Source organism: Mus caroli, unplaced genomic scaffold (assembly GCF_978045245.1).
Source record: "Mus caroli unplaced genomic scaffold, Mus_caroli_1 scaffold_4, whole genome shotgun sequence".
NCBI classification, from domain to species: Eukaryota; Metazoa; Chordata; class Mammalia; order Rodentia; family Muridae; genus Mus; species Mus caroli.
Window position 1 is genome coordinate 98,941,444 of NW_028227259.1, and position 23,703 is coordinate 98,965,146.

At 41.3% G+C, this 23,703-nt stretch overlaps 1 protein-coding gene across 2 annotated transcripts; it reads right to left on the reverse strand.

Annotated features, from left to right (window-relative positions):
* Positions 1–1,878: 1,878 nt before the first annotated feature.
* On the reverse strand, positions 1,879–4,988 carry LOC147005264 (PRAME family member 8-like). 2 transcript variants are annotated; one of them, XM_085836267.1, is made up of 3 exons: positions 4,702–4,988; positions 3,506–4,096; positions 1,879–2,446 (listed from the first exon to the last, which is right to left on the reverse strand). In XM_085836267.1, exons 1-3 carry the CDS (start codon positions 4,986–4,988, stop codon positions 1,879–1,881), a joined length of 1,446 nt encoding a protein of 481 aa, XP_085692393.1. The 2 variants fall into 2 exon arrangements, with proteins under 2 accessions (XP_085692393.1, XP_085692394.1); XM_085836268.1 differs by lacking the exon at positions 3,506–4,096.
* Between the last annotated feature and the right edge of the window lie 18,715 nt (positions 4,989–23,703).

The window sequence follows — 23,703 nt, forward strand, 5'->3', positions numbered from 1 at the left end:
CATAAGAGTGGGCACCTTATTATACACTATGGGTACTTCATAGAGTTTGGGACTTAAACTGTGTCGAAATAGCATGCATCAGGCCCTTTTATTTATTTAGTTTTCCTTTTATATAATAGGTCCTTTGGTTGTATATGATAGCTAAAAATTTCTTATTTATTAGATTTCTCTGTCATTGAATGTGCTCTGTATCTCTAAGGGCATTTAATTTTTTTTTTTAACTTTTTTCTTTCTGTTTGTTATTTTCAAGACAGAGTTTCTCTGTGTAGTCCTGGCTGACCTGGAGCTCACTCTGTAGACCAGACTGGCCTAAAACTCAGAAACCCACATGCCTCTGCCTCCCAAGTGCTGGGATTAAAGGAGTGTGCCACCATGCCCTGCTTGACTTTTTTCTGTTTATTTATTTTGTCCTGGTCCAACTTGCGTTTTTCTTTTGCTTTGGCTTTTTTATTTCAGTAAAATAAATGCAAAGGAAAGGGGAGGAAGATATGGCTGAGCTGGCTGCTCACGTTCTTCCTTGAATCCAGAAATGGGTGATGTCAGGAACAGATGTGTCTCAACAACAAATGAATAAATATTACTAAATGTCACATGCTGTAGATTTCTGATGTCTTTGAAAACTATGTAAAGTAATGGCCTCAGTTGGTGAGTTGTATAGTGTGCTCTGGACTCAAGTTTGAACTACTGTTCCAAGAGTGAGGGAGAGGAAATTAGGAGTTTGTCAATGTTCACCATTTTTTCTCCCTGTATTTTCATGTATATTACTGTTCTATTCCATGTATGCTTACATATCATAAAAGACACCAGAACCCAGGTAACAAATTCTTGGCTCTTAGTTAATTGCTAGGTTATTTTCAATATATTTTTTTTTAGAAATAGCTGAGATTAGTTAATGGACAACAGTTCAGACAGTAAAACTTTACCAAACAGAAAGGGGTATAATGACTAGGCAGAGGGAGATTTTTTTTCTTTTATTTTTATTACAACTGAAGAATTAAAATACAAGTCTTTTTTTAAAGTAAATACTTTATGTAGCAAAGGTACCTGCATTAAGAGTGGGCACCTTATTATACACTATGGGTACTTCATAGATTTTGGGACTCCATAGGAATAGGGCTCTAGAGACATGTGTCATAATATAGGTTCTTGTTAGTAAGCTCATTAAGGCATGGCAAAAAGATCAGGAGTTCAAAGCCAGAATGGAAAGCCTGTTTACTTTGCTCTATGTTGTCTTCCTACCTTTAGGCATCTTTGATGGGTCCAAGGTGCCTTGTGGTCTCAACATACTGGATATTAACCATCTGTGATCCTCTTAATCCCCCTTCACAAGATTTGTGTTTATCTTCCTCACATTAACGTAAAATGTTTTGTGCACAAAACTGATGAGCCACACAAAAGTGTTATACATGTAGCCCAGGCAAGAGACCAGGGAAAAGATGTGTCAAGAAAACTTTAATTTTATACATGCCGTATTCACCTGGAACTTTGCTTCCTTCATAAAATAACAGTGTCTTTCCAATCCTGGACCCATTCTACCTTCCTGACACTGAACCTGGTAGTAAGGTTGGTAAAAGTCCAAGACCCCAGGGAGACATCATCCAGATTTATATAGGTACACAAAAAGCATCTATATATACTGTCTGGGCAGAAGCCACATATAAATGCCAAACTGTTTTTCTGAGTCCATCATGCCCCTGGTCCAACAGTCTATTAGAATAGTCCACATTTCAATCTAAGCACTCAGGGTCCCAGTCACTGTATATCTCTTTACTTCTAACCATATGGGAAGTGCCTGAAGTCATAGTCTCTGAGCACCCTGGATGATAGATGTGTCCCAAGCATGTCATTTATTCATATTCAGAAGTCCTGTATCCATGTTTACTGCAAACAGGAACAAAGTCTCGCCCCCTGGCCATAGACACAGGTCTTGCCACAATTTTGGCAGACATTTGTTGCAAAAGATATGCTCTTAGGCTGTCTTTTGGCCCTCAGGGTATCCATGAGCTCCTGACAAAGTTGGACAAATCTTTCTCTGGAGACAAGACCCAATGCATCATAGCACTCCAGAGGGACAGGGTATTGTTCCACATTCATCTTGCTCCAGTTGGCTGTGTGCTGCAAAAGGTCCTTCAAGATGGCCATGGAGAAGTCATTGCTGTAGAAGTTGATCTGGTTGAGCTGAGAGCATTGACTGAGTGCAGGTAAGAGGACAATGAGCTGGGAATCCTTCATGCTACACCACTGAAAATTCAGAGACTCAAGAGTACCTGCCAGTTTTCCTAGGAGACCTCTCAGAGGCATAAGATCAAAAGCAAATAATGTCACTCCTTTGATTTCCAGATTTTTTAACTTAAAAAGGTTGTGACAGCAGGAAAAGGAATCCAAGTCTGTCTGTGAAATTAGGCAGTGAGTGATAGAGAGGGTCTGCAAGGGCGACCTCAGGCACCTAGGGGTAGAGGAGACAAGAGGGTTAGTTCTGGCATGTGGTGTTGTAAAGTTTTGGCTGGTATGTACAAAGAATGAATCAAGTGCCCCAAGGTCAGTTTAAGTAAATGATTGACCAAGGACATCATCTTTGATGCTTCCTGTTGGAATCTGCTCAGTCATGCCAATCCCACAATTTACCCTTGGGCCTCACCCTCAAGCTGAAAACCAGTTCCTCACTTAAGCTAAGAAGGCACACAGAAGCTGGGCGTGGTGCATACACCTTTAATGCCAGCACTCAGGAGGAAGAGGCAGGTGGATTTCTGCGTTTGAGGCCAGCCTGGTCTACAAAGTGAGTTCCAAGACAGCCAGGGCTACAGAGAAACCCTGTCTCCAAAAGACCAAAAACAAAGAAAGAAATCAAGCAAGCAAGCAAGCAAGCAAGCAAGCAAGCAAGCAAGCAAGCAAGCAAGCAAGCAAGCAAGCACACAGAAGAATGAGCTTCTAACCCAAGAAACCCCTGAGAGGATTTTGATATTTGGTGTGAACTCCTTGAATCTGCATTCTATCATTCCCTCTACAGTCATGCTGGCTCTAATTTTCAGCCCAAGTTATACTCCTTGACTCATGCACTCAGTGCTACTTGGGTTCAAAACATTGTATCCAAGGAAACTGGGCAAAGATAGAAGGCTGTTCCCACAGATCTGAGCATATAGCTCATGTTCACACTGTGCCGATGTGTACCCTGACACCTTATTACACACTCCCCTTGCTGGTCCCTTTTCATTTGATTGGGTGGACATGATTGAGGATGAATTACAACTCATGCTTACTAGAACTGACCTCCTCTTTACACCAAATCACTTCTGTACCCCATGAGTGCCTATTTGAGACACTGAATTATCTTGTAAAGTTTCCCTTGTATATATCAGCATACATGGAAATAAGTCATAACTTTCAGAGTCTTATGAGTGTCTAAATATTGTTCCTAGTGAGTGGCAGGCATCATTTACCACTAATCCTTAAGAGAAGAGAGACAGATTTGCTTTGGTGGCTGACCCAGGTCTCCATACTTGCTTACCCTAGGATCTGATGCAGGTGGTCTCTGAGAAAATGGACATGTTTCATGAAGACATGTTGGAGACAGTTGAATTTGGAAAACTGAGAAATAATCTTTTTGATACACTTGACTTTTGTGGCCCTTGTTATATTCATAATAGGGGAGGTATTCTTGTGGAGTGGTGCCAGGAAGACTTTTTCAAGATTTTTCATCTGCCCAAAGTAGGGAGCAAAATGTGCCAGCCGCAACAGAGTCCAGTCGGTATACAGTTCTAATTCTGTAATGTGCTCTGGATGAAAAACATTTATGATTTCTCTGATAACTTCGTCTGGTGCATCCCAGATCTTCATCTTTGTACAGCAGAAATTTATGGACCCCTTTCTCTGCTTGGCCCAATTCAAGAAATATGTTTTTTGTTCATTGAATCGGGAACAGATTGCCAGATCAACTATGATCTTCAGACGCTGCCTCAGTGCATATCTGCGAGGGACCTTCACTACTTGCTTTTCATCCAAGGTCTCTGCATCAGAGTCACTGTCATTTGCATCACCCCATTTTTTCCAGAAGACATGGTCCACATTTCTCATGTTGAGAACCTGAAGTTTTGGCCTCCTGTGGGTGAAACATATAAATGTCAGCAGTCATCTTGCTACATATATCTAAACTCAGCTCTCCTCCCTGCTAAAGCTTTTTTTTTTTTTTTTTTTTTTGAGACAGGGTTTATCTGTTTAGCCCTGGCTGTCCTGGAATTCACTCTGTAGACAAGGCTGGCCCCGAACTCATAAATCTGACTGCCTCTGCCTCCCAAGTGCTGGGATTATAGGCGTGTGCCACCATGCCTGACCATGCTACAGTTTTTGTTTTTAAGCACTTTGATATCCAATGTGGACTCAGGCAAGCTTCAGAAGCTTTCCTGGGCTTCTGTACACTTGAATATTTTTTTTCACTAAGGTATACATTATTTCTATTATTATTATTGGGAAGGCCAGGTGTAGGCTCATTCTACTGTGAGGCTAAGTCTACTCTAGTCCATATTCAAGTCTAATCCATATCCAACTGTGCTCTCTACAAGTAAACAGTAGATTTCAAGAACCTTTTTTCTCTGCTTGTTTATGCAATCAGAAGCATCTAATAGACTTAGGCCAAAGCCATTCTCCCTGGCAATGTCTACTGTGTACTCTTTATGCTCCCATATACAATACTTGGATATTGCTTACCTGGGGTGAAATTTTCTTGTCAGTCTCATGTCTACTCCATCTAGCAGAGCTTGCAAGGTTTCCAGGTTATGTGTCTGTATCAATGGCCCCACAGGGAGATAGTGGAAAGGCCAGGCTGCCACCATTGCCTTTATGAGCTTGTTGAGTCTGCCAGCAAAGGCCTCTTGGAACAGTGGCGGGAAGACCACAGCTGGCAGCTCCTCCAGAGAGGATATGGCCAAAGCCTCATTTCTCAGCAGTGTCTCCCTTGCTAGCTTCTGGAGTGTGGGTGGGGTCTGACCACTCATCTTCTCAGATCTTCAGGAAGAAGGCTTCTGGGAAAGCAGTTAGAAAAGAATACATATTCAAGACAACTTTATAATACTTCCTCACCACCACATTAACCATTTAGTTTCTGAATTACTGCTCTAGAGTTACAGTGCTAGAGACATCAATTTATCTCTGCATCCTAAACTGGTGGTGTAAAGACAGACTCCCAAACTGGCATCATGGGAGCCTCTCTTGTACTCTAATGGACACATAAGTTTTGGGTCAAACTATTTTTATGTGTTACCCTTTCTTTAAAAAGGAAAGAATGAAAGGAACCAAAATGGGAGAGATTCCCAGGACCCAGTAGATGATCCTAGTTGAAATATGGAATATAGAGTAGATAGGGAAGGGGCCACTCACCCATCTCAAAAATTTTAACCTAGAATTGTTCCTGTCCAAAGGAAAAACAGGGAAAGTAAATGGTTCAGAGACTGAAGATTAGGCTCTTGAGAGACTGGGATCTTGGGATCTATAAAATCAGCAGACACCAAACCTAAAAACTATTTCTGTTGTCAACATATGACTGTCCTCTAAGAGGCTGTGCCACCACCTGTCTAGGACAACTGCAGATACTCACAGGCAACTATTGCATTGAGCATGTGGACCCCAATGGAAGAGATAGGGAAGGATTTAAGGAGATATAGGGGATTACAACCTCATAGGAAGAAAAACAACATCAACTAACTGGACCTCTCATATTTCCCAGGGACTAAGTCTCCAAACAAAGAGCATACATGAGTGGGTCTCTGGTTCCTCATAACATATGTAGCAAATGGCTTATTTCAGAGAGGAGGCCCCTTGTCCTTTGGAGGCTTATTGTCATAGTGAAGGGTGAGGCAGGAGTGTGTGGGTAGGTAGGGGAGTAATGTCTTAGAAGTAAAGGGAATGCATCATGGGAGGGGGTTTGTGGAGGTGAAACCTGGAAGAGAGATAACATTTGAAATGTAAATAAGTAAAATTATCAAAAGGGGGGGGGTGATGAGAAGGAAGAATGTGATGAGGAACAAATGGCAGACCAGGAAGGGAATAATGACTGGACTGTAAAAATTAGTTGAAGCGAAATTAAATTTAGTAATTAAAAAAAAAAGACAAACAACACAAAACAACAAAAAAACAGACCAGCAATCAAACTACAAAATAAACAAGAAAAGAAACAATAATACCACCAAGAACTTCATGTGTTGTAGATCAATATTGAATTCCCAGTAAGGAGGATAACATCTGTGGGTTCCTACTATGACTGTCAGGCTCACCTTGGTTCCAAAAGCAGACCTTATCCAAAAACCACAGCTATGTGGAAATGATCTAAAGCAAAGACTAAGGTAAGACATTTGAGTAACTTACAACTGTAATTCCAGCTACCAGGAGTTAAAGATGATCAAAGTTCCATGAGCTAGGGTCTCACAAAAACAAAAAAAAAAAAGATCATTTCAGTGAAAGGAAATATGAAAGTCCACATTAGTCAGAATGACCTGATTTTCATCTAACCCAGAGCAACATGCCCAACAGCTTAGAAAATTCTTGTGTCAAAAAATATATCAAGCACACTAATGAAGTATACAAGTTATCTTAGAGATATAGTGAAGATGAGGGTAAAACTTCATTGGGAATGAAACCCAAGATCTTCAATGTGTTTTACTAAAGAGACAGAAAACGAAATTCCCTGTACTATCCTGGAATCTAAAGGGTTTCAAACCAAACTGCTTAACCCTTGGGAAACCAATTACATACCAGTTCTGAGTCCTGAAGATAGGTCACTGAAGGCCTAGACAACCCAGGCAGTTATCCAATCTCCAGATCTCTGAATATTTTCTGTCTCCACTGAAGCCTCTCTGAATAACCCTTCCTATTGCAGCCATATAATTCAACCCCAAACTAGAATTGGATTAGATGGTTAAACTCCACCCTTTTAATTCTATATGTAACATCCAACCATTTCATTCATTGCACTAGAGCTCTCAGTGAGAATACCTCCATAGCACAATACCCCTCAAACATTTCACTTGTTACTTAATAACACATCACTGAATTTGTAGATTTTCCCCTTCATTTGCTTCATGATTACATAGTTTTGAGTTTGGTACAGGACTGGGTCTTGCTGTGAAGCCAGGGTTGTTTCCAAACTCTAAATTCTAGCAATCCTCCTGCCTCAGCATAGTTCTTGCTACTAGGATTAATATTGAGAAACACCACACCTGGGCCAATTTTATTCATGTGCACAAAGTCAGTCTAATTTGCCTCAGATCAGGGTTTAATCTATTGCTGATAATAGACAGAAAATAATTCATCGATATTATTGTCACTGGGTTTGGGACAAAGAGCATTTAATAGACAGGAATATGTTCTGGAGCTCAAGGCCTGAATTGGGTGCTTTCTCAATAAACTGCAGTAGCACCTACATAAATTTTAGAGGAAGGAGCATGGTCTGATTCCATTAACAGTATCCAAGTGTGCTGGGTGTGCACTCAGTTTGTAGGGAGCTACCCAGCATGCAGCCATTCCTCTCTCCAGCACTGTATGCAGCAGACATAATGGCTATGTCTGGAAACTCAAAGTTCAAGAGTTGGAAGCAGGGGAATCAATTCAAAGCCGTCCTCAGCCTTATTGTAAATAGAAGGACAGCCCAAGCTTACATTTGAGTCTACTTCTAAATAGACCTAAAGAGAAACAGAAATTGGAGGGTCTGAGGCAGATGTTGCCTTTGGCTGCCAGAAAACAGATAATGTGTCAGGTAGGACCTGACTAGAATGCTTGCCCAAGATGAAATCAGGAGTGGGACATGTGCTGAAGATTTTGCTCCCCAATAATGAGCACCTATTAACATTCTATTTTGAACACTTACATGGTGGCTTGAAATGATCTGTAACTCTAGTTTCTGAAAACCTGAAAACTCCCTCTGACCTTGGACACCAGGCATTCATGTGCTGAACATTCATACAGGCAGGGAATACACCAAAACACAGGGAAGAAAACTTTCCTTTTGTTTTTTTTTGTTTTTGTTTTTGTTTTTTTTCTGAGACAGGGTTTCTTTGTGTAGGTCTGGCTGTCCTGGAACTAACTGTGTATACCAGGCTGGCCTTGAATTCAGAAATCTGCCTGCCTTTGCCTTTCAAGTGTTGGGTTCCTATTAAAGGCGTGTGCTACTACTGCCAGGCTAAATCTTTTTTTTTTTTTTTAAAGGTTTATTTATTGATTATATGTAAGTACACTGTAGCTGTCTTCAGACACTCCAGAAGAGGGAGTTAGATCTCATTACGGATGGTTGTGAACCACCATGTGGTTGCTGGGATTTGAACTCTGGACCTTCGGAAGAGCAGTCGGGTGCTCTTACCCACTGAGCCATCTCACCAGCCCCAGCCAGGGTAAATCTTTAAGAGAATTAAATTTGTAAAAGGAATGGTGGCAAACACCTTTAATCCCTGCATTCTGGAGGCAAAGCTAAAGCAGGCACAGTGAGTTCAAGGCTAGCTTTATCTAAGTAGCTAATTCTTAACCAGTGAAGAGCCAATTGACTAAGGGTGTGTTTTACAATTGAGGCAGAGCTGGGTTGGGTAGCACCTGATTTTAATCCCAGCACCCTGGAGGCAAGGAAGGAGCTGGATATTTAGGCCCCAGACTGAACTACAGATTAAAGTGTTGGACAGGGAGGGCTCTAAAATAGAGAAACACTCTCTCAAAATGCAAACCAAACCGAACCAAACAAATAAAAACAAAATCTAGGTCGGTGTGAGATGTTACTATAGGCCTTTAATCCAGAATTAAGGAGGCAGATGTAGGTGGTCCTTGGAGTTTTAGCTAGCCTGGTCTACACATTGAGTTCTGGACCAGCCATGTCTGTTAAACAGAAAACCTGTCTGAAAAAAACTAAAGACAAAAAATGAAAAATGTATTTTCTAAAAAACCTTTTTTTGTTTTTGTTTTTGTTTTTTGTTTGTTTTTTGAGACAGTATTTCTTTGTGTAGCCCTGGCTGTCCTGGAACTCACTTTGTAGACCAGGTTGGCCTTGAACTCAGATATCCACCTGCCTCTGCCTCCTGAGTGCTGGAATTAAAGGCATGTACCACCATGCCCGGCTCTAAGAATAAACTATAAGGGAGCTTAGTAAGCTGTGAGATGGCTCAGTGATCAATGGTACTTGTTACCAAGCCCGAATTCAGCAATGGAACCCACAGGTATAAGGAAAGAAACCACTTTAGGGTCTAGTGGTTTCTAGACCACCAACACATTTTTGGTATCCAGGAAAAATATGAAGACATAGATGGAATATAAGACCTAGGTAAATGTTACATATTGGACTATGACAAAATAAACAGGAAAAAGAGCCCATGAAAAATTCACAAGGAATGCATATAGATACAGGACAGGTTCACACACATAAGAATCCAATAAAAACATAAAATTTGTAGCCATAATACATGAGCAAAGGAGCAGAAAAAGGTTATTAGGACTCTGTAGGAAGTCCAATAGAGTCAATTATCTGGGACCCCTGGTGATCTCAGAGACTGAAGCCCCAACCAAAGGACATACATGGGATGGGAGTAGGCCTCACCACACAGATGTAGGAGATGTATAGTTTGGTCTTCATATTGGTCCCCTAACAACTGGAGTGCAGGCCACTTCAGAAGCTATTGCCTGTTTGTGGGGTATGTTCTTCTGACTCAGCTGCTTTGCCTGGCTTCAGAGGGAGAGGATATGTCCTGCCTTGAAAATACTTAAAGTACCAGGGTGTGGGGATACCCAGGGTGCCTCCACCCACTCAGAGGACATGATAAGAAGGTACCTAGGAGTGTAGTAGGGTGTGACCTTGAGAACACTTAGTGGGTTGTAAGATTTAAAAAAAAAAAAGAATTAAATTGAAAAGCAAAACCAAAAAACCCCAAAAGACAAGAGGCTTGACAAAACATTACGAGACATAGGACCTCCAAAGAGGCCTCTGAGTTCACTTTGTGTTGGCCTGTAGACCTGCCCATATGAATGAGATTTGTACCCTCAAGGAGAGTTCACTTGAGAAAACTAATTTTTCATTTGTAAATGGTTTTCAATATGTCTGGGTTTGGGATGGGAGCTTGTGTCTAATTCCTTTCTCAACATGGATAGCCTATGTGGTGTAGATCCACACAGGCCCTGAGAATTCTACTTTAGTCTCTCTGTGTTTATATGTGTCTTAGTTCTCCTGTGTTTAAGAAGGCCTGGCTTCCTTCAAGTCCACCATTCCCTCTGACTCTATCCCTCTTTCTTTGTTCTCTTCTACAGGATTCCCTGAGCCTTGAGGGGAGGATTTGATGAAGATTCCCCTTTAGGTCTGAATGTTCTAAGGTCTCTCTCTCTCTCTCTGTGTGTGTGTGTGTCTGTCTGTCTGTCTGTCTGTCTGCATGGTAGCATACTGGTTATTAAGCCTAGGAAAGGGAAGAGGATCCCAGAAACACTGAATCTAAAGGTAGTTCCACGATACAACCACACATATTGGGCATTGAATTTATGTGCTCTGCAAATATCAGGTATTCTGAAAATCTCCTAATCCTAGAAATTTTCTCTCTGCCCAGTAAACCCTGATCATCTCTCCATGTCCAGTGATTCTTCTTTTCTCAAACCTTCTCCAACTTTTTAGAATCATTGGTGGCATGTCCCTCCCTGACATACCTTTTAGTTTTTTTTGAAATCATTTTAGTACAGATCAGGCTTGCCTCACACTATCTATTTTTGTATTTGTTTTTGTTTTTTGTTTGTTTTTTGAGACAGTATTTCTCTGTGTAGCCCTGGCTGTCCTGGAACTCACTTTGTAGACCAGGCTGGCCTCGAACTCAGAAATCCACCTGCCTCTGCCTCCTGAGTGCTGGGATTAAAGGCCTGTGCCACCACGTCCGGCTTCACACTATCTATTAAAGCAAAGAGGCCATTGTATTTCAGAGCCTCTATTCAGACTGGGAACACAGGCATGCCCCATTTGTCTAGATTGTGCAGTGATTTATAACCTAAAGTGTGAATGCCAAGCAAGGACTTTACTACTGGAATAAATTCCCTGAAAAATGGATGAAGTCATCCTCCTGCCTCAGCTTTCTGAGTGCTACTACAGTTGAAGATTGGCAAAGCATGAAGCTAACCTCTTTACACAATTATTTTTCCATTCTGGAATAAAGTATGACAAAGCCAGCTCAGTCAGGCAACTGGGTCTCAAGGTTAGGAATGATGATTAAAAAGGCAATGACCATTAGACAACATATAACAGGACTCCAGCCGGTGCTAAGGCTGAAGTGATTCACTTTTCTCTAGTCTGCTTTTATACCAGTCTAAATACATGCAAAGGATAAAGTCAGTTTTTGGTCAAGGAACAAACAAGGCAATAAACAAAGTTCAGAGTAAGGGGACCCCAATGGAGATGTTAGTAAAAGGACTGGATGTGCTGAAAGGGTTTGCAGCTCCATAGGAAGAACAACAATATCATCCAACCAGAACCCAAGAGCTCCCAGAGACTGAACCACCAACCAAAGTATCCACATGTAGGGACCCATTGCTCTAGCTGCACATGTGTCAGTTGATGGCTTTGCTGGGCATCAGTTGGGGGAGAGGCCCTTGGTCCTGTGAAGGCTAGATGCTCCAGGGTAGGGGAATTCGAGGGTGGGTAGTCAGTAGTGGGTGGGTATGGGAGCATATTTATAGAAATGGGAGAGTGGAGGAGATGGGATAGAGGTTTTTCAGAGGGCAAATTGTGATGGGAAACTGGAGAACATTTGAAATGCAAATAAATAAAATATCCAATAAAAATTTTATTGACAAAAACCAAAGAAACAAAGATCCAAACAAACAAATGAAAGTCCCATGTTGCCTGGTTCTCTGGGCTTATCAAGATGACCACGGAAAACCGAAATGCCACACATTCCTCTGCTGAGTTTTCCTGGGGGGGGGGAGGGCTCCAGACAGGGTTTCCTCTGTATAGCCCTGGATGTCCTGGAACTCACTTTGTAGACCAGGCTGGCCTCAAACTCAGAAATCTTCTTGCCTCTGCCTCCCGAGTGCTGGGATTAAAGCCATGTGCCACCACGACTGGCAAAAGTTGTAAAAAAGAAATCATCCCTATTCAATTGTGCCTGTCTAACTGGATATCTGCATGTATAAGAAAGCAAGCTGCTCTGTATTTATCATCCTCCAATACACTCAAGTCCAACTGATCAAAACCTCAACATAAAAATGGATTCACAACATCTAATACAAGCGAAAGTGGGTGTACTTGTCCAGGTTTTCTAGAGTTAGAGAACTTACTGGTGATCACTGTATAGTAAGGGAACTGATGACGACTCACAGTCTGTAGTCCAACTCCCCAACAATGGTCAGCAGCAGATGAGAATGGAAGTCCAAGCAAGGATCTAGCAGTTGCTCAGTCCCACAGGCAGACAGAAGAGAGAGTCTTTCTTCTTCCACTTTTGTGTAAGTCTCCAGTAGAAGGTGTGGCCCAGATTAAAGGCGTGTACCACCACACCTAAATCTGGAACTTACTTTGCCCCAGATGACCTTGAATTTATAGATCTCCTTGCTTTAGTCTCCTGAGATTCATAGCCACTATGCCTCAAGATCTGCATTCCAAGGTCCAGGGCAGAATCTTGTATCTCCCAGTCTCAAGATCAGGATCACAGGTGAGCCTTCCAATTCTGGACTGCAGTTCATTCCAGATATAGTCAAGTTGAAAACCAGGAATATCCACTACAGTGGGGGATTAGCCTTGAACACATTGGTAGAGGAGATAACTTTCTGAACATAAACCATAGCTCAGGCAATAAGATCAACAATTAATGGCACTTGATGAAACTGAAAACCTTCTATAGAGTAAAGGAGTGTATCAGCAGGCCTAAAGTTTGGAAGAACTGCTGGGTGTGGTGGCACACGCCTTTTATCCCAGCAGGAGGGAGGCAGAGGCAGGGGGATTTCTGAGTTCAAGGCCAGCCTGGTCTACAGAGTAAGTTCCAGGACAGCTAAGGCAACACAGAGAAACCCTGTCTCCAAAAAAAAAAAAAAAAAAAAAAAAGATTTCAAGAACATCCGTACTAACCCTCCATCTGTCAGAGGGATGTCATCACTGTAAATGATTGTAACACTAAAATACAACAAACTATCAGCAATACACAAACCAAATAATAAAATTTAAAAATGGGGTACTGAATTACACACCATATTTCAACCGAGGATTCTCTACATGCTGAGAAGCACCTAAATGTTCAACATTGCAAATCATCTGACAAATGCAAATCCCAGTGACTGTGAGATTCCATCTTACATACATCAGAATGTCTAAGATCACAACCTCAAGTGGCAGATCATGTTGGGGAGGTGATGGACCAAGGGGAATACTTCTCCATTGCTGGTGAGTGTGCAAATTTGGATGACCACTTAGAAAAAAATCAATCTGGAAGTTTCTCAGAAACTTGAGACTCATTCTACTTTCTAGACCCAGCTTTACCCCTCCTAGACATATACCCAAAGAGGACCCACAATACCACAGACAGTTGCTCATCTATGTTCATAGCAGCTGTCCCTCAACTGAAGACTTGTCGTACACAGCAGAAATGAATCAGATGAACTCTGAGAGACTAAAGCAGAGTGCAAAGGGCCTGCATAGTTTGTACCACAAGACAGTGATGAGAAAAGTAGACACATTTCCATTCCAAACCCAGAAGCTATCTGCAATCCATAAAGACTTGTGAATGGAATAGTATGCCTGTTAAATGGAGTCTCCTTGTGGATGCAAATACCATTCTTTTTTTTTTTTTTTTTTTAAAGATTTATTTATTATATGTAAGTACACTGTAGCTGTCCTCAGAAACTCCAGAAGAGGGCGCCAGATCTCGTTACGGATGGTTGTGAGCCACCATGTGGTTGCTGGGATTTGAACTCTGGACCTCTGGAAGAGCAGTCGGGTGCTCTTATCCACTGAGCCATCTCACCAGCCCGCAAATACCATTCTTAAAGGGATGCTGAATGTCCAGCAGTAGGTGCCAACACAGAACAAACTCAAAGGCATTCTGGCAGCTCTGTGTGTCAGAAGGTTATGTCAGGTGCTTTTATGTTGTTTTGCTTTTAGATTATAGGTCCTTTGGTTGTATATTACAGCTATGAATTTCCTGGCTTTTATTGGATTCCTGTGTCTTTCAGTGTCTTCTGTCTCTCTTTGGGTTTTGTTGTTGCAGTTTTTAATTTAATTTTTTTTTGGGGGGGGAGGGAGTGGCTCATTTCTGTTTATTTTGTCCTGTTACAACTTGCATGTTTTACTTTTCTTTTGATTTCTTTTTGTTTGCTTTTTTATTTGTTTAATTTGTTGTTTGCTTTTTAAGACAAGGTATCGTTGTAACTCAGGCTGTTCTCTAACTCACTTGATAGACCAGGCTAAAGGTCTTCCTGCCTCTTCCTCTCCTGTGCTGGGATTACACTTGTGTAGCACCACACCTGGCTCTGTCTCAGGACTCTTTTTTTGTTGTTGTTGTTTTGTTTTTCGAGACAGGGTTTCTCTGTATAGCTCTGGCTATCCTGGAACTTACTCTGTAGACTGGGCTGGCCTCGGACTCTGAAATCTGCCTCCCTCTTCCTCCTGAGTGCTGGGATTAAAAGCATGTGCCACCACGCCCGACTCTCAGGACAATTATGTGGCTGTTTCTTTTCTTAGGAGAGACAGAGAAGGTGTGGATTGAGATGGAAGAGAAGTTGGGGGATCTCAGAGGAGTTGGGGGAGGAGAAGCCACAATCATAAAACACTGCATGAAAAAAAAAAAACATTTTCAGTAAAGGAAAAGCAAAGAAAAGGGGCTAGAGGTAATGAGTGAGCAGTTAAGAGACCACTCAGGTTCATTTCCCAACATTCTCCTGGCAGCTCCTATGTACTGTACCCCCAGTACTCTTAACTGTGGAACCATCTGTTCATCCTGTATTTGGGAAATGTAAAGAAGGGTCAGCTTAGCACATTATCTACAGATGATGCCACCAAGATAATAGCTAGACATGGCAAAGACTCATACTACACAAGGAGGCAGAGACAGGGTCTTCTTTAGTTTGTGTACAACCTGGGTTATAGATGGAAACTGTTTCACCTAGCCAGCCTTGAAGAATGGGTGCTGGGTTCAATATAGGAAAGGACCTCAATATCCTGACATAATAAGTGAGATAGTACAATTGTAGAATCTCTGATGTTGGGAGTTGTAGCACCTTAGAGCAAGAGAGAGGAAGCAATATGGAGAAGGCCAGTGGCTCATTATGGTGAGCTCCAGTCTTTTTTTTTTTTTTTTTTTTTTTTTTTTTGGTTTTTCGAGACAGGGTTTCTCTGAGCCCTGGCTGTCCTGGAACTCACTTTGTAGACCAAGCTGGCTTCGAACTCGGAAATCCGCCTGCCTCTGCCTCCGGAGTGCTGGGATTAAAGGCATGCGCCACCACGCCCGGCAAGCTCCAGTCTTAAGTACAAGTTGTTCCCAAACTTGTAGCTGACAAGCCTTTCTAAGATGTGCCCTGGACTGGAAGACAACTGATCTGCGTTCTGTACTGTCACAGGGATCCAGTGTGGTTGATGCTCTCTCCCTGGAAGAATTGATACTGAAGTGACCCCTAATTTTACTCTCTAGGCACTTCTGGCAGAGTGTTTCTAGATTTGCAATGGTTGAGGACCCACCCTAGAGGTGGCCAGTGTCCTATGAAAGCCCAGTTCTGAAGAAAATAAAATGGAAAAGCCAAGCTCAGAAGTTCCTTTGGATTCCAAGTCTTCAGTCTATGGCCTCTACTTATTGAGTGTAACTGCCAAGCAAGGAAGAAAATTGCTGCTCCTGGATTTGGGCAGCAAGCAGGTTTTGCTCTGAGGCTCACAAGTGTTCATTCCCAGTTCCTACTGTGGAGGCTCACAGTTAACAAAAGAAAGGAATTGTGTGGGCTAGGAAGATGTGAATGGCTAAATACTAAGGGTACTACTGGGAATCAGCTACTACACCTGCATAGGTGATAGATGGCAGTAAGCTACAAAAATAAGATCTAATGACCACTTACAAAGGGTAACTTCCATTATTAAAAATGATTCATTTGGGGAGCTTATAATCTCATGGCTCTTTACCACCATAATTCCTGGTATTTGCCACATAGCTCACAGGATGCAAAAAGCAAAACGTTTGCAATCAGTTAAAGCTGAAATGGATCTCTAAGCAAAAGAAAAAAAGAAAAAAAAGGCTCTGAGAAACAGACCAGCAAGGGGGCTGGAATTTTCAGGGCCAGACAGAGAACAGGGCTTAGCAGCAGGATCTCAGCCTCAGCCAAGTCCAGAGGAAACCCTCAACCAAAGACAGGAGTCACAAAAACAAACAAACAAAACCCAACACAACCTGCCAGGCTCTCCATCCTTCTATTATGAAGAGCATGGAACAGAAGATGAAAGGCACATGGGCAGTGCTCCTAGTTTCATGCTGAAACCATTCCTCCCCAAACTACAGAATCTACTGTGTTCCATCCTTTGCATGGAATTTCCCAAGGACACCCTGGACAAGTGCCTCAGAGGAACACAGTTCAATCACAGAAAAGCTCTTGAAAACAGCTTGCAGCAATATAACCAGATCAGGGAGGGATCCCCTCCCACTGAGCACAAAGCCTGAACCTGAAGGAAGTCCTTCAGGTGGGAACCAGTGGGTATGTAGACAAAAGCCTCCATGCCCTTTGAGGCTTGACATTTTTCATGCATGCTAAAAGGTGAGTCATCTTTATCTGGCCAGAGGTACTTGTGCCTATTAACTTGTCTAGGTCAATGCTAGCCCCTAGCCTCCCTAATTTCCTGCCCATTAGCCCCACCCAGCTCAAAGTCTACTTTGACTGGATCACATTTTACCCTGAAAATCTTTCTTACCACTACTGATTTGTCTTCCCTTTTCCTAGGAGACATCTATAACTTTTTGTAGAAACCCTTTTTCTCTTGACCCGAGGACTTTGGAGTCTTTACTGCAGCTATTTTCACTCATGAAAATTCAGAAAAGGTGGCTGAGCTAACTGGCTAACACCAGTTCCCATTGTTGATATTTGTTTGGGTGAGATGGAATTTCATTATGTAGTCTAGGCTAGACTCAGTTTGGAGCCATCCTTCATCAGTCCCCTGAAGCTTGCACCACCACACTGGATGGTTCTTGTCCTGTTCTGTATGTGATGACTGTCTTAGTTCATTTGTGTATTGGTGTGTCAGAAGGGGAGCATGCATGTAGAGGTGGGAGGACTGGAACCTGATAGGTTTCTCTCATTTTACTGTGGGTCCTATTATTGAGTCTTGCACCATGAAAAAATGAAAGAACAGTAGTGTTTTTCCTAGTACAATGTCTGTCCTGTCTGTCTGTCTGTCTGTCTGTCTGTCTGTCTGTCTGTCTGTCTGTCTGTATATCTCTGTCTGTCCTCCTCATATTGGAGGTTGGGGCCCTGGGTATTGCTTAATATTTCTATATAGTGAGATTCTCTCTCAAGAAACTGGAAAACACACACACACACACACACACACACACACACACACACACACACCAAACCAATTAAAACAAAACAAAAACTTGAGAATTAAACTTTAAAGGTAATTTCAGGGCTGGAGAGAGGCTCAGTGGCTAAGAGTACTGACTGCTCTTCCAGAGGTCCCGAGTTCAATTCCCAGCAACTACATGGTGGCTCACAACCATCTTTAATGGGATCTGATGCCCTCTTCTGGTGTGTCTGAAGATAGAGACAGTGTACTCATACACAATCAATCAATCAATCAATCTCTCTCTCTAAAAAAAAAAAAAGGTGATCCAAATGTTTTGATTATGTGAAATAAACACCTCATTTGTTGGGATCCTATACATATAAGTACTTTACCTAAAGAAATTCCCCATATCCTTAATTTACCCATGGTGTAAAAGAAAGTCCAGGAGCCAGAATCAAGCCATGCTGGTACTCAGCTACTGACCTGAATCAGGATTGAAAACTCCACTGTCCTTTCACAATGAGTGAGGCTGGGGATGGAGCCCCAGGGCATTATACATACCAAGCAAGCATCCAACCACTGACATACATCTTCAGTTTACTTTAATCAAGTCATTCAGTTCTTCATTTGTGTAAGCTGGTATATTTCCAGAGGGTTTTACTTTGTAGCCTACCCTAACTGATAATTAATTTTATCTACCTATGAGGTAGGTACAGGCAAACACTTTTTTTTTTTAAGGTGGCCACTTAGTTTTCATATCAGGTTTCTTCAAATTTGTAAATCTCCTGCCTCATCTTCTCATACCAGCAAACATGGTTTAAAGCCAATGTCACAAATGTGTTTATATGAGTAAACATGAATATTCTGCATTACCCTTGGTCGCATGCCAGTCTTAGAGACAGGTCGAATATCTTGGATGGGTGCTTGCCCATTTGGTCACTGTGTTGACACACAGAACCAGCTTAGTAAAGCACTCAGCGTCCAAGAGGCCAGACGGTGACCTCAGCCATGGAGTCAGTCTCTATACTGGCTCCTGTGGGGCTTTTTGTTGCTGTTTCACAGACTGCTGTGTATGAACTGCTTGTGTAGTAAGACTGGCTGTAATCTTCCTGCCTCTTCTTTCCTTGTGAAGGAAAGAATAATACAAGCCCAGCATTAGAACTGAATGATCTTTAAAATCATATCTCCCATTTCAATCAGTAGCTTCCAGTACCAAAGATGCTTTTTACTCTATAATTTCTCCTTAACAGAGAACAAAAGAATGCAGTTCCACAGGAACTTTTTTCACTGCTGGCTGTGGTGGTCCATACCTCCACTCTCAGGATTCTTGGGTGGTAGAATCAGGATAAGGATTCAGGTTTGCCTCAGCTATATAGCTGGCTGCAGGCTAGGTTAGTCTACAGCAGACTGACTCAAAGATAAAGAAATATGTATAGAAGGGAGATCTGGCCACATCATCTGTAAGTTAGGGACCTAGAGCCCCCATGCTCTGTTCATGCCATCTCACAAATCTGGATGTAGTGAAAATGAACCCTATATGCAGGAGGATCTGGTCTGTTTGTGCAGAATTAACACTGTCCCTGTTGTAAGTCACTCCATTCCCTTACATTGGGAGTCCCATGTGGCATCCTGGCCTGAAGACCCTTCTTACAGTGTTCTCTCCTTTCTATAGAAATAGCTCAGAAAAACAGGAGATGTTCATTGAATGGATTTAGTACCTCCTTCATGAGAGAATGTTGGTCTGTGAAGACTACTGTAGGTAAAATGTAAAACAATGGAGGCTGAAATGTCTTGTATTCTCTGTGCATGTCTGCCTGAGACAATAATTTTGAAAATAGCTGAATATCAAATCATCTCAAATTCTGTTTTTTGGAAAATCACTTCTGTTCATGTTTCTAATCCTTTCCAGATCTTATAATTGTTTCAGATGTTAGATAATAACAATGATAAGGGCTGAAGAAATGGCTCAGTGGTTAAGAGCATTGTCTGCTTTTCCAGAAGTACTGATTTAAATTCCTGAGTAAACACGTGGTGGCTCACAACCATCAATAATGGGATCTAATTCTCTCTTCTGGTGTGTCTGATGATAGTTCCAGTGTACCTATATAAATTGAATAAATAAATCTTTAAAAATGCAATGATAAAATCCAAAATTTTCAGTCTATATTTTAATAAACAGTAAAGAAATAAAGTATGAGCCATATCTTTTATTATCAAAACAGTAACTCCATAAAACAGGGTATAATTGATTATTTGAGGACTGTTAAAGAGACAAAATAAATACAGACTACAATCAAGTGCTAAGATACAATTATTTGATTCATTAAGTGATTTAGGATACCTTAAAGACTTCTGTTTTGTGTTGGAGACCTTTATATACCATTAGAAACCCAGCATTTAGGAGCTCAGAAGAATTTGGTCCCATACCCACGTGGCATGCAGGCTGAGACACAATCAGTAATAGAAGCAAGACTTCCAGTCCAGCAGGTGACAGGTGCGTGGCACTGAAGAACACTTGTCTCCTCCTTCAGAATAGACAAGTTTTGTTTCTCACCCAATGCCAGACAGCTCACAACTGTCCAACTCTAGACCTAAAGAATCAATACCTCTAGCCTCATATGCTTCTAGAACTTGTAATAATATGTATACACACATAATTAAACGATGAAAAGAAAAATTTCATAACAGTTCAAGACCACCGGGGTACCTGCCAATTTTAAAAAGAAGGACATAAAGCAGAGTGAATCTCATGGCTTCAAGCCCATTCTTTTTGTTCTGTGCTACTTTCCTTTGGCCATGTTTGGTGCATACACAGTGCTTCTTGGCATGTATATCCTGGATTTCAATAGTTTGTAATTCCTAAAATTCTGTCATAAGAGTTTGCTCACTTCAGTGTAACATTTCTGTACACATAAACCACTGAACAATTCTGTACGCATAAGCCCATGAACAAGATACACAAGAAGGATACACAAGTTCAAATTTTCTGCAAACAGAAGCAAATTATGGTCTTCTTGTCATACACAGCATCTATTATATATTTCAAAGGCTTGTTTAAGCAAAGGCCATCCTTTTGGTCTGCCTTACAGGCCCGAGTGCATCCATGAGCTCAGAACAAATTTATATAAATCTCTCTAGACATAGTCCCTGTAAACATAGCACTACAGGGAGAACAGGGTACAGCTCCAAAATTATCTCTCACTAAGGTTCTCTCTGTGGTGTGTAATGTCACTCAGGACATGCATGGAGATTTTCTTGTCATAGAAATTGACCTTAGTGAGTTGGGAGCATTGTCTGAGGTTAGGTAGGAGGATAGTGATCTGAGGAGACACTGATCTGCCCTCTCACACCCCAGAAAAATCCAGTGACTGCAGAGTGTCTGCTACATTCTCAATGGACAATTGCAGAGACTTAATATATAAAGGGAATCAGACACAAATCATGTCCAGTCATTTTAGTTGCCTTAGCCTCAAACTGGGCAATTGATCCAGTTATGCTATATAAATGTGGAAGTGATGAATAAGGTCTCACAGGGATTATTCATGTTCCTAGGCAGAGATCAAGAGGTTAGTTCTGTTATTTATATTAAGAGTTAAAATCTCAGATCCTCTGCCCACAGGGATTCATACCCAAATAGCGAGGTGAACAGTATGAGTCTCCCAGGAGCACAAAGAGGCCTGTGAGTGCAGGTAGGACCACCACTTCTCTTCAAATTTCTGGTTCAAGAGGGATCCCTACAAAGTCATCAGGACACAGGAAAAAATGATCAGCTGGGGACAGCATTCTTCTCACCTCTGTCTGCCCCTGAAAGCTGATCCTGTACCACAGCAATCCATACTTAAATTCCTCTTGGAGAGGACTAGTCTCCAAGAAGTACTCACACACTGGCTTACAAGAAGGACAAGCCACAGTCAGAGACAGATAGAGCATCTAACACCAGAGATAACCAGATGGTGAAAGGCAAGGGCAAGAACATAAGCAACAGTAATTAAGGCTACTTGGCATCATCAGAATTCAGTTCTCCCACCACAGCAAGACCTGGTTACCCCAACAAACCAGAAAAGCAAGCTTTTATTTAAAATCACATATCATGATGATGATAGAGGACTTTTTTTGTTTTGTTTTGTTTTGTTTTGTTTTGTTTTTCGAGACAGGGTTTCTCTGTGTAGCCCGGGCTGTCCTGGCACTCACTTTGTAGACCAGGCTGGCCTCGAACTCAGAAATCCACCTGCCTCTGCCTCCCGAGTGCTGGGATTAAAGGCGTGTGCCACGAGGACTTTAAGAAGGACATAAATAAGTTCCTTAAAGAAATATAAGAGTATACATGTAAACAGGTAGAAGATCTTAAAGAGGAAACACAAAAATTCCTTAAAGAGTTACAGGAAAACACAACCAAACACATGAAGGAACTGAGCAAATCCCTCCAAATTCTAAATATGGAAGTAGAAACAATAAAGAAATCACAGAAGGAGACAAGACTGGAAATAGGAAACCTAGGAAAGAGATCAGGAGTCATACATGCAAGCGTAACCAAGAGAATACAAGAGAGAGAAGAGAGAATCTTAGGAACAGAAGGTACTATAGAAAACACTGACACAACACTCAAAAAAAAAAAAAAAAAAAAAAAAAAAAAAAAAAAAAAAAAAAAAAAGCAAAATGCAAAAAGCTCCTAACCCAGAACAACCAGGAAACCCAGGATACAATGGAAAGACCAAACCTAAGTATAATAGGTATAGAAGAGATTGAAGATTCCCAACTTTAAAGGCCAGTATTTTCAACTAAAGTATAGAAGAAAACTTCCCTAACCTAAAAAGGAGATGCCCATGAACATACATGAAACCTACAGAATTCCAAATAGACTGGACCAGAAAAGAAATTCCTCCCAACACATAATAATCAGAACAAAAGATGCACTAAATAAAGATATAATATTAAAAGCAGTAAGGGGAAAATGTCAAGTAGCATATAAAGCAGACCTGTCAGAATTACACCAGATGTCTCACCAGAGACTATAAAAGCTAGAAGATCCTAAGAAGATCTCATACAGACCCTAAAAGGACAAAAATGCCAGCTACTATATCCAACAAAATTCTCAATCACCATAGATGGATAAACCAAGACTTCCCATGACAAAACCAAATTTAAACAATATATTTCCACAAATATAGCCATACAAATGATAATATATGGAAAACACCAACACAAGGAGGGAAACTCCACCCAAGAAAAAGCAAGAAAGTATTCTTCCTTCAACAAATCCAAAAGAAGATAACCACACAAACATAAAAATAGCATTAAAGCCGGATGGTGGTGGCACATGCCTTAAATTCCAGAATTTGGGAGGCAGAGACAGGCAGATTTCTGAGTTTGAGGCCAGCCTGGTCTACGAAGTGAGTTCCCAGGACAGCTAAGGTGGTACAGAGAAACCCTGTCTTGGAAAATAAAATAGCACCAAAAATAACAGGGAGAAACAATCACTCTTCTTTAGTATCTCTTAACATCAATGGACTCAATTTCCCAATAAAAAGGCATAGGATAGAAAAGTCTCTTCCAGTCGGCACCAGCACTGGGTCACCTTGGGCACAGAATCGTTGGACACAAACAAAGAAAATGCAAAATGCAAAAATATCCTAACTTAAAACATCAGGGAAATCCAGGACACAATGAGAAGACCAAACCTATGTATAATAGCAATAGATGAGAATGTAGATTTTCAGCTGAAAGGACCAGCAAATATCTTCAACAAAATTATAGAAGAAAACTTGCCATACCTAAAGAAAGAGATGCCCATGAACATACAAGAAGCCTACAGAACTCCAAATAGACTGGGCCAGAAATGAAATTCCTCCGGACACATGATAATCAGAATAAAAAATGCACAAAATAAAGATAGATGTTAAAAGCAGTAAGGGAAAAAGGTCAAGTATCATATAAAGGCACACCTAAAAGAATTACTCCAGACTTCTCACCAGAGACTATGAAAGCCAGAAGATCCTGGACAGAAGTTCGTTTATTTATTTATTTATTTATTTATTTATTTATTTATTTAATGTGAGTACACTGTAGCTGTATTCAGGCACACCAGAAGAGGGTATCAGATCCCATTACAGGTGATTGTGAGCCACCATGTGGTTGCTGGGAATTGAACTCAGGACCTCTGGCAGAGTAATCAGTGCTCTTAACCACTAAGCCATCTCTCAAGCCCCCCTTGACAGATGTTATACAGACACTAAGAGAACACAAATGGC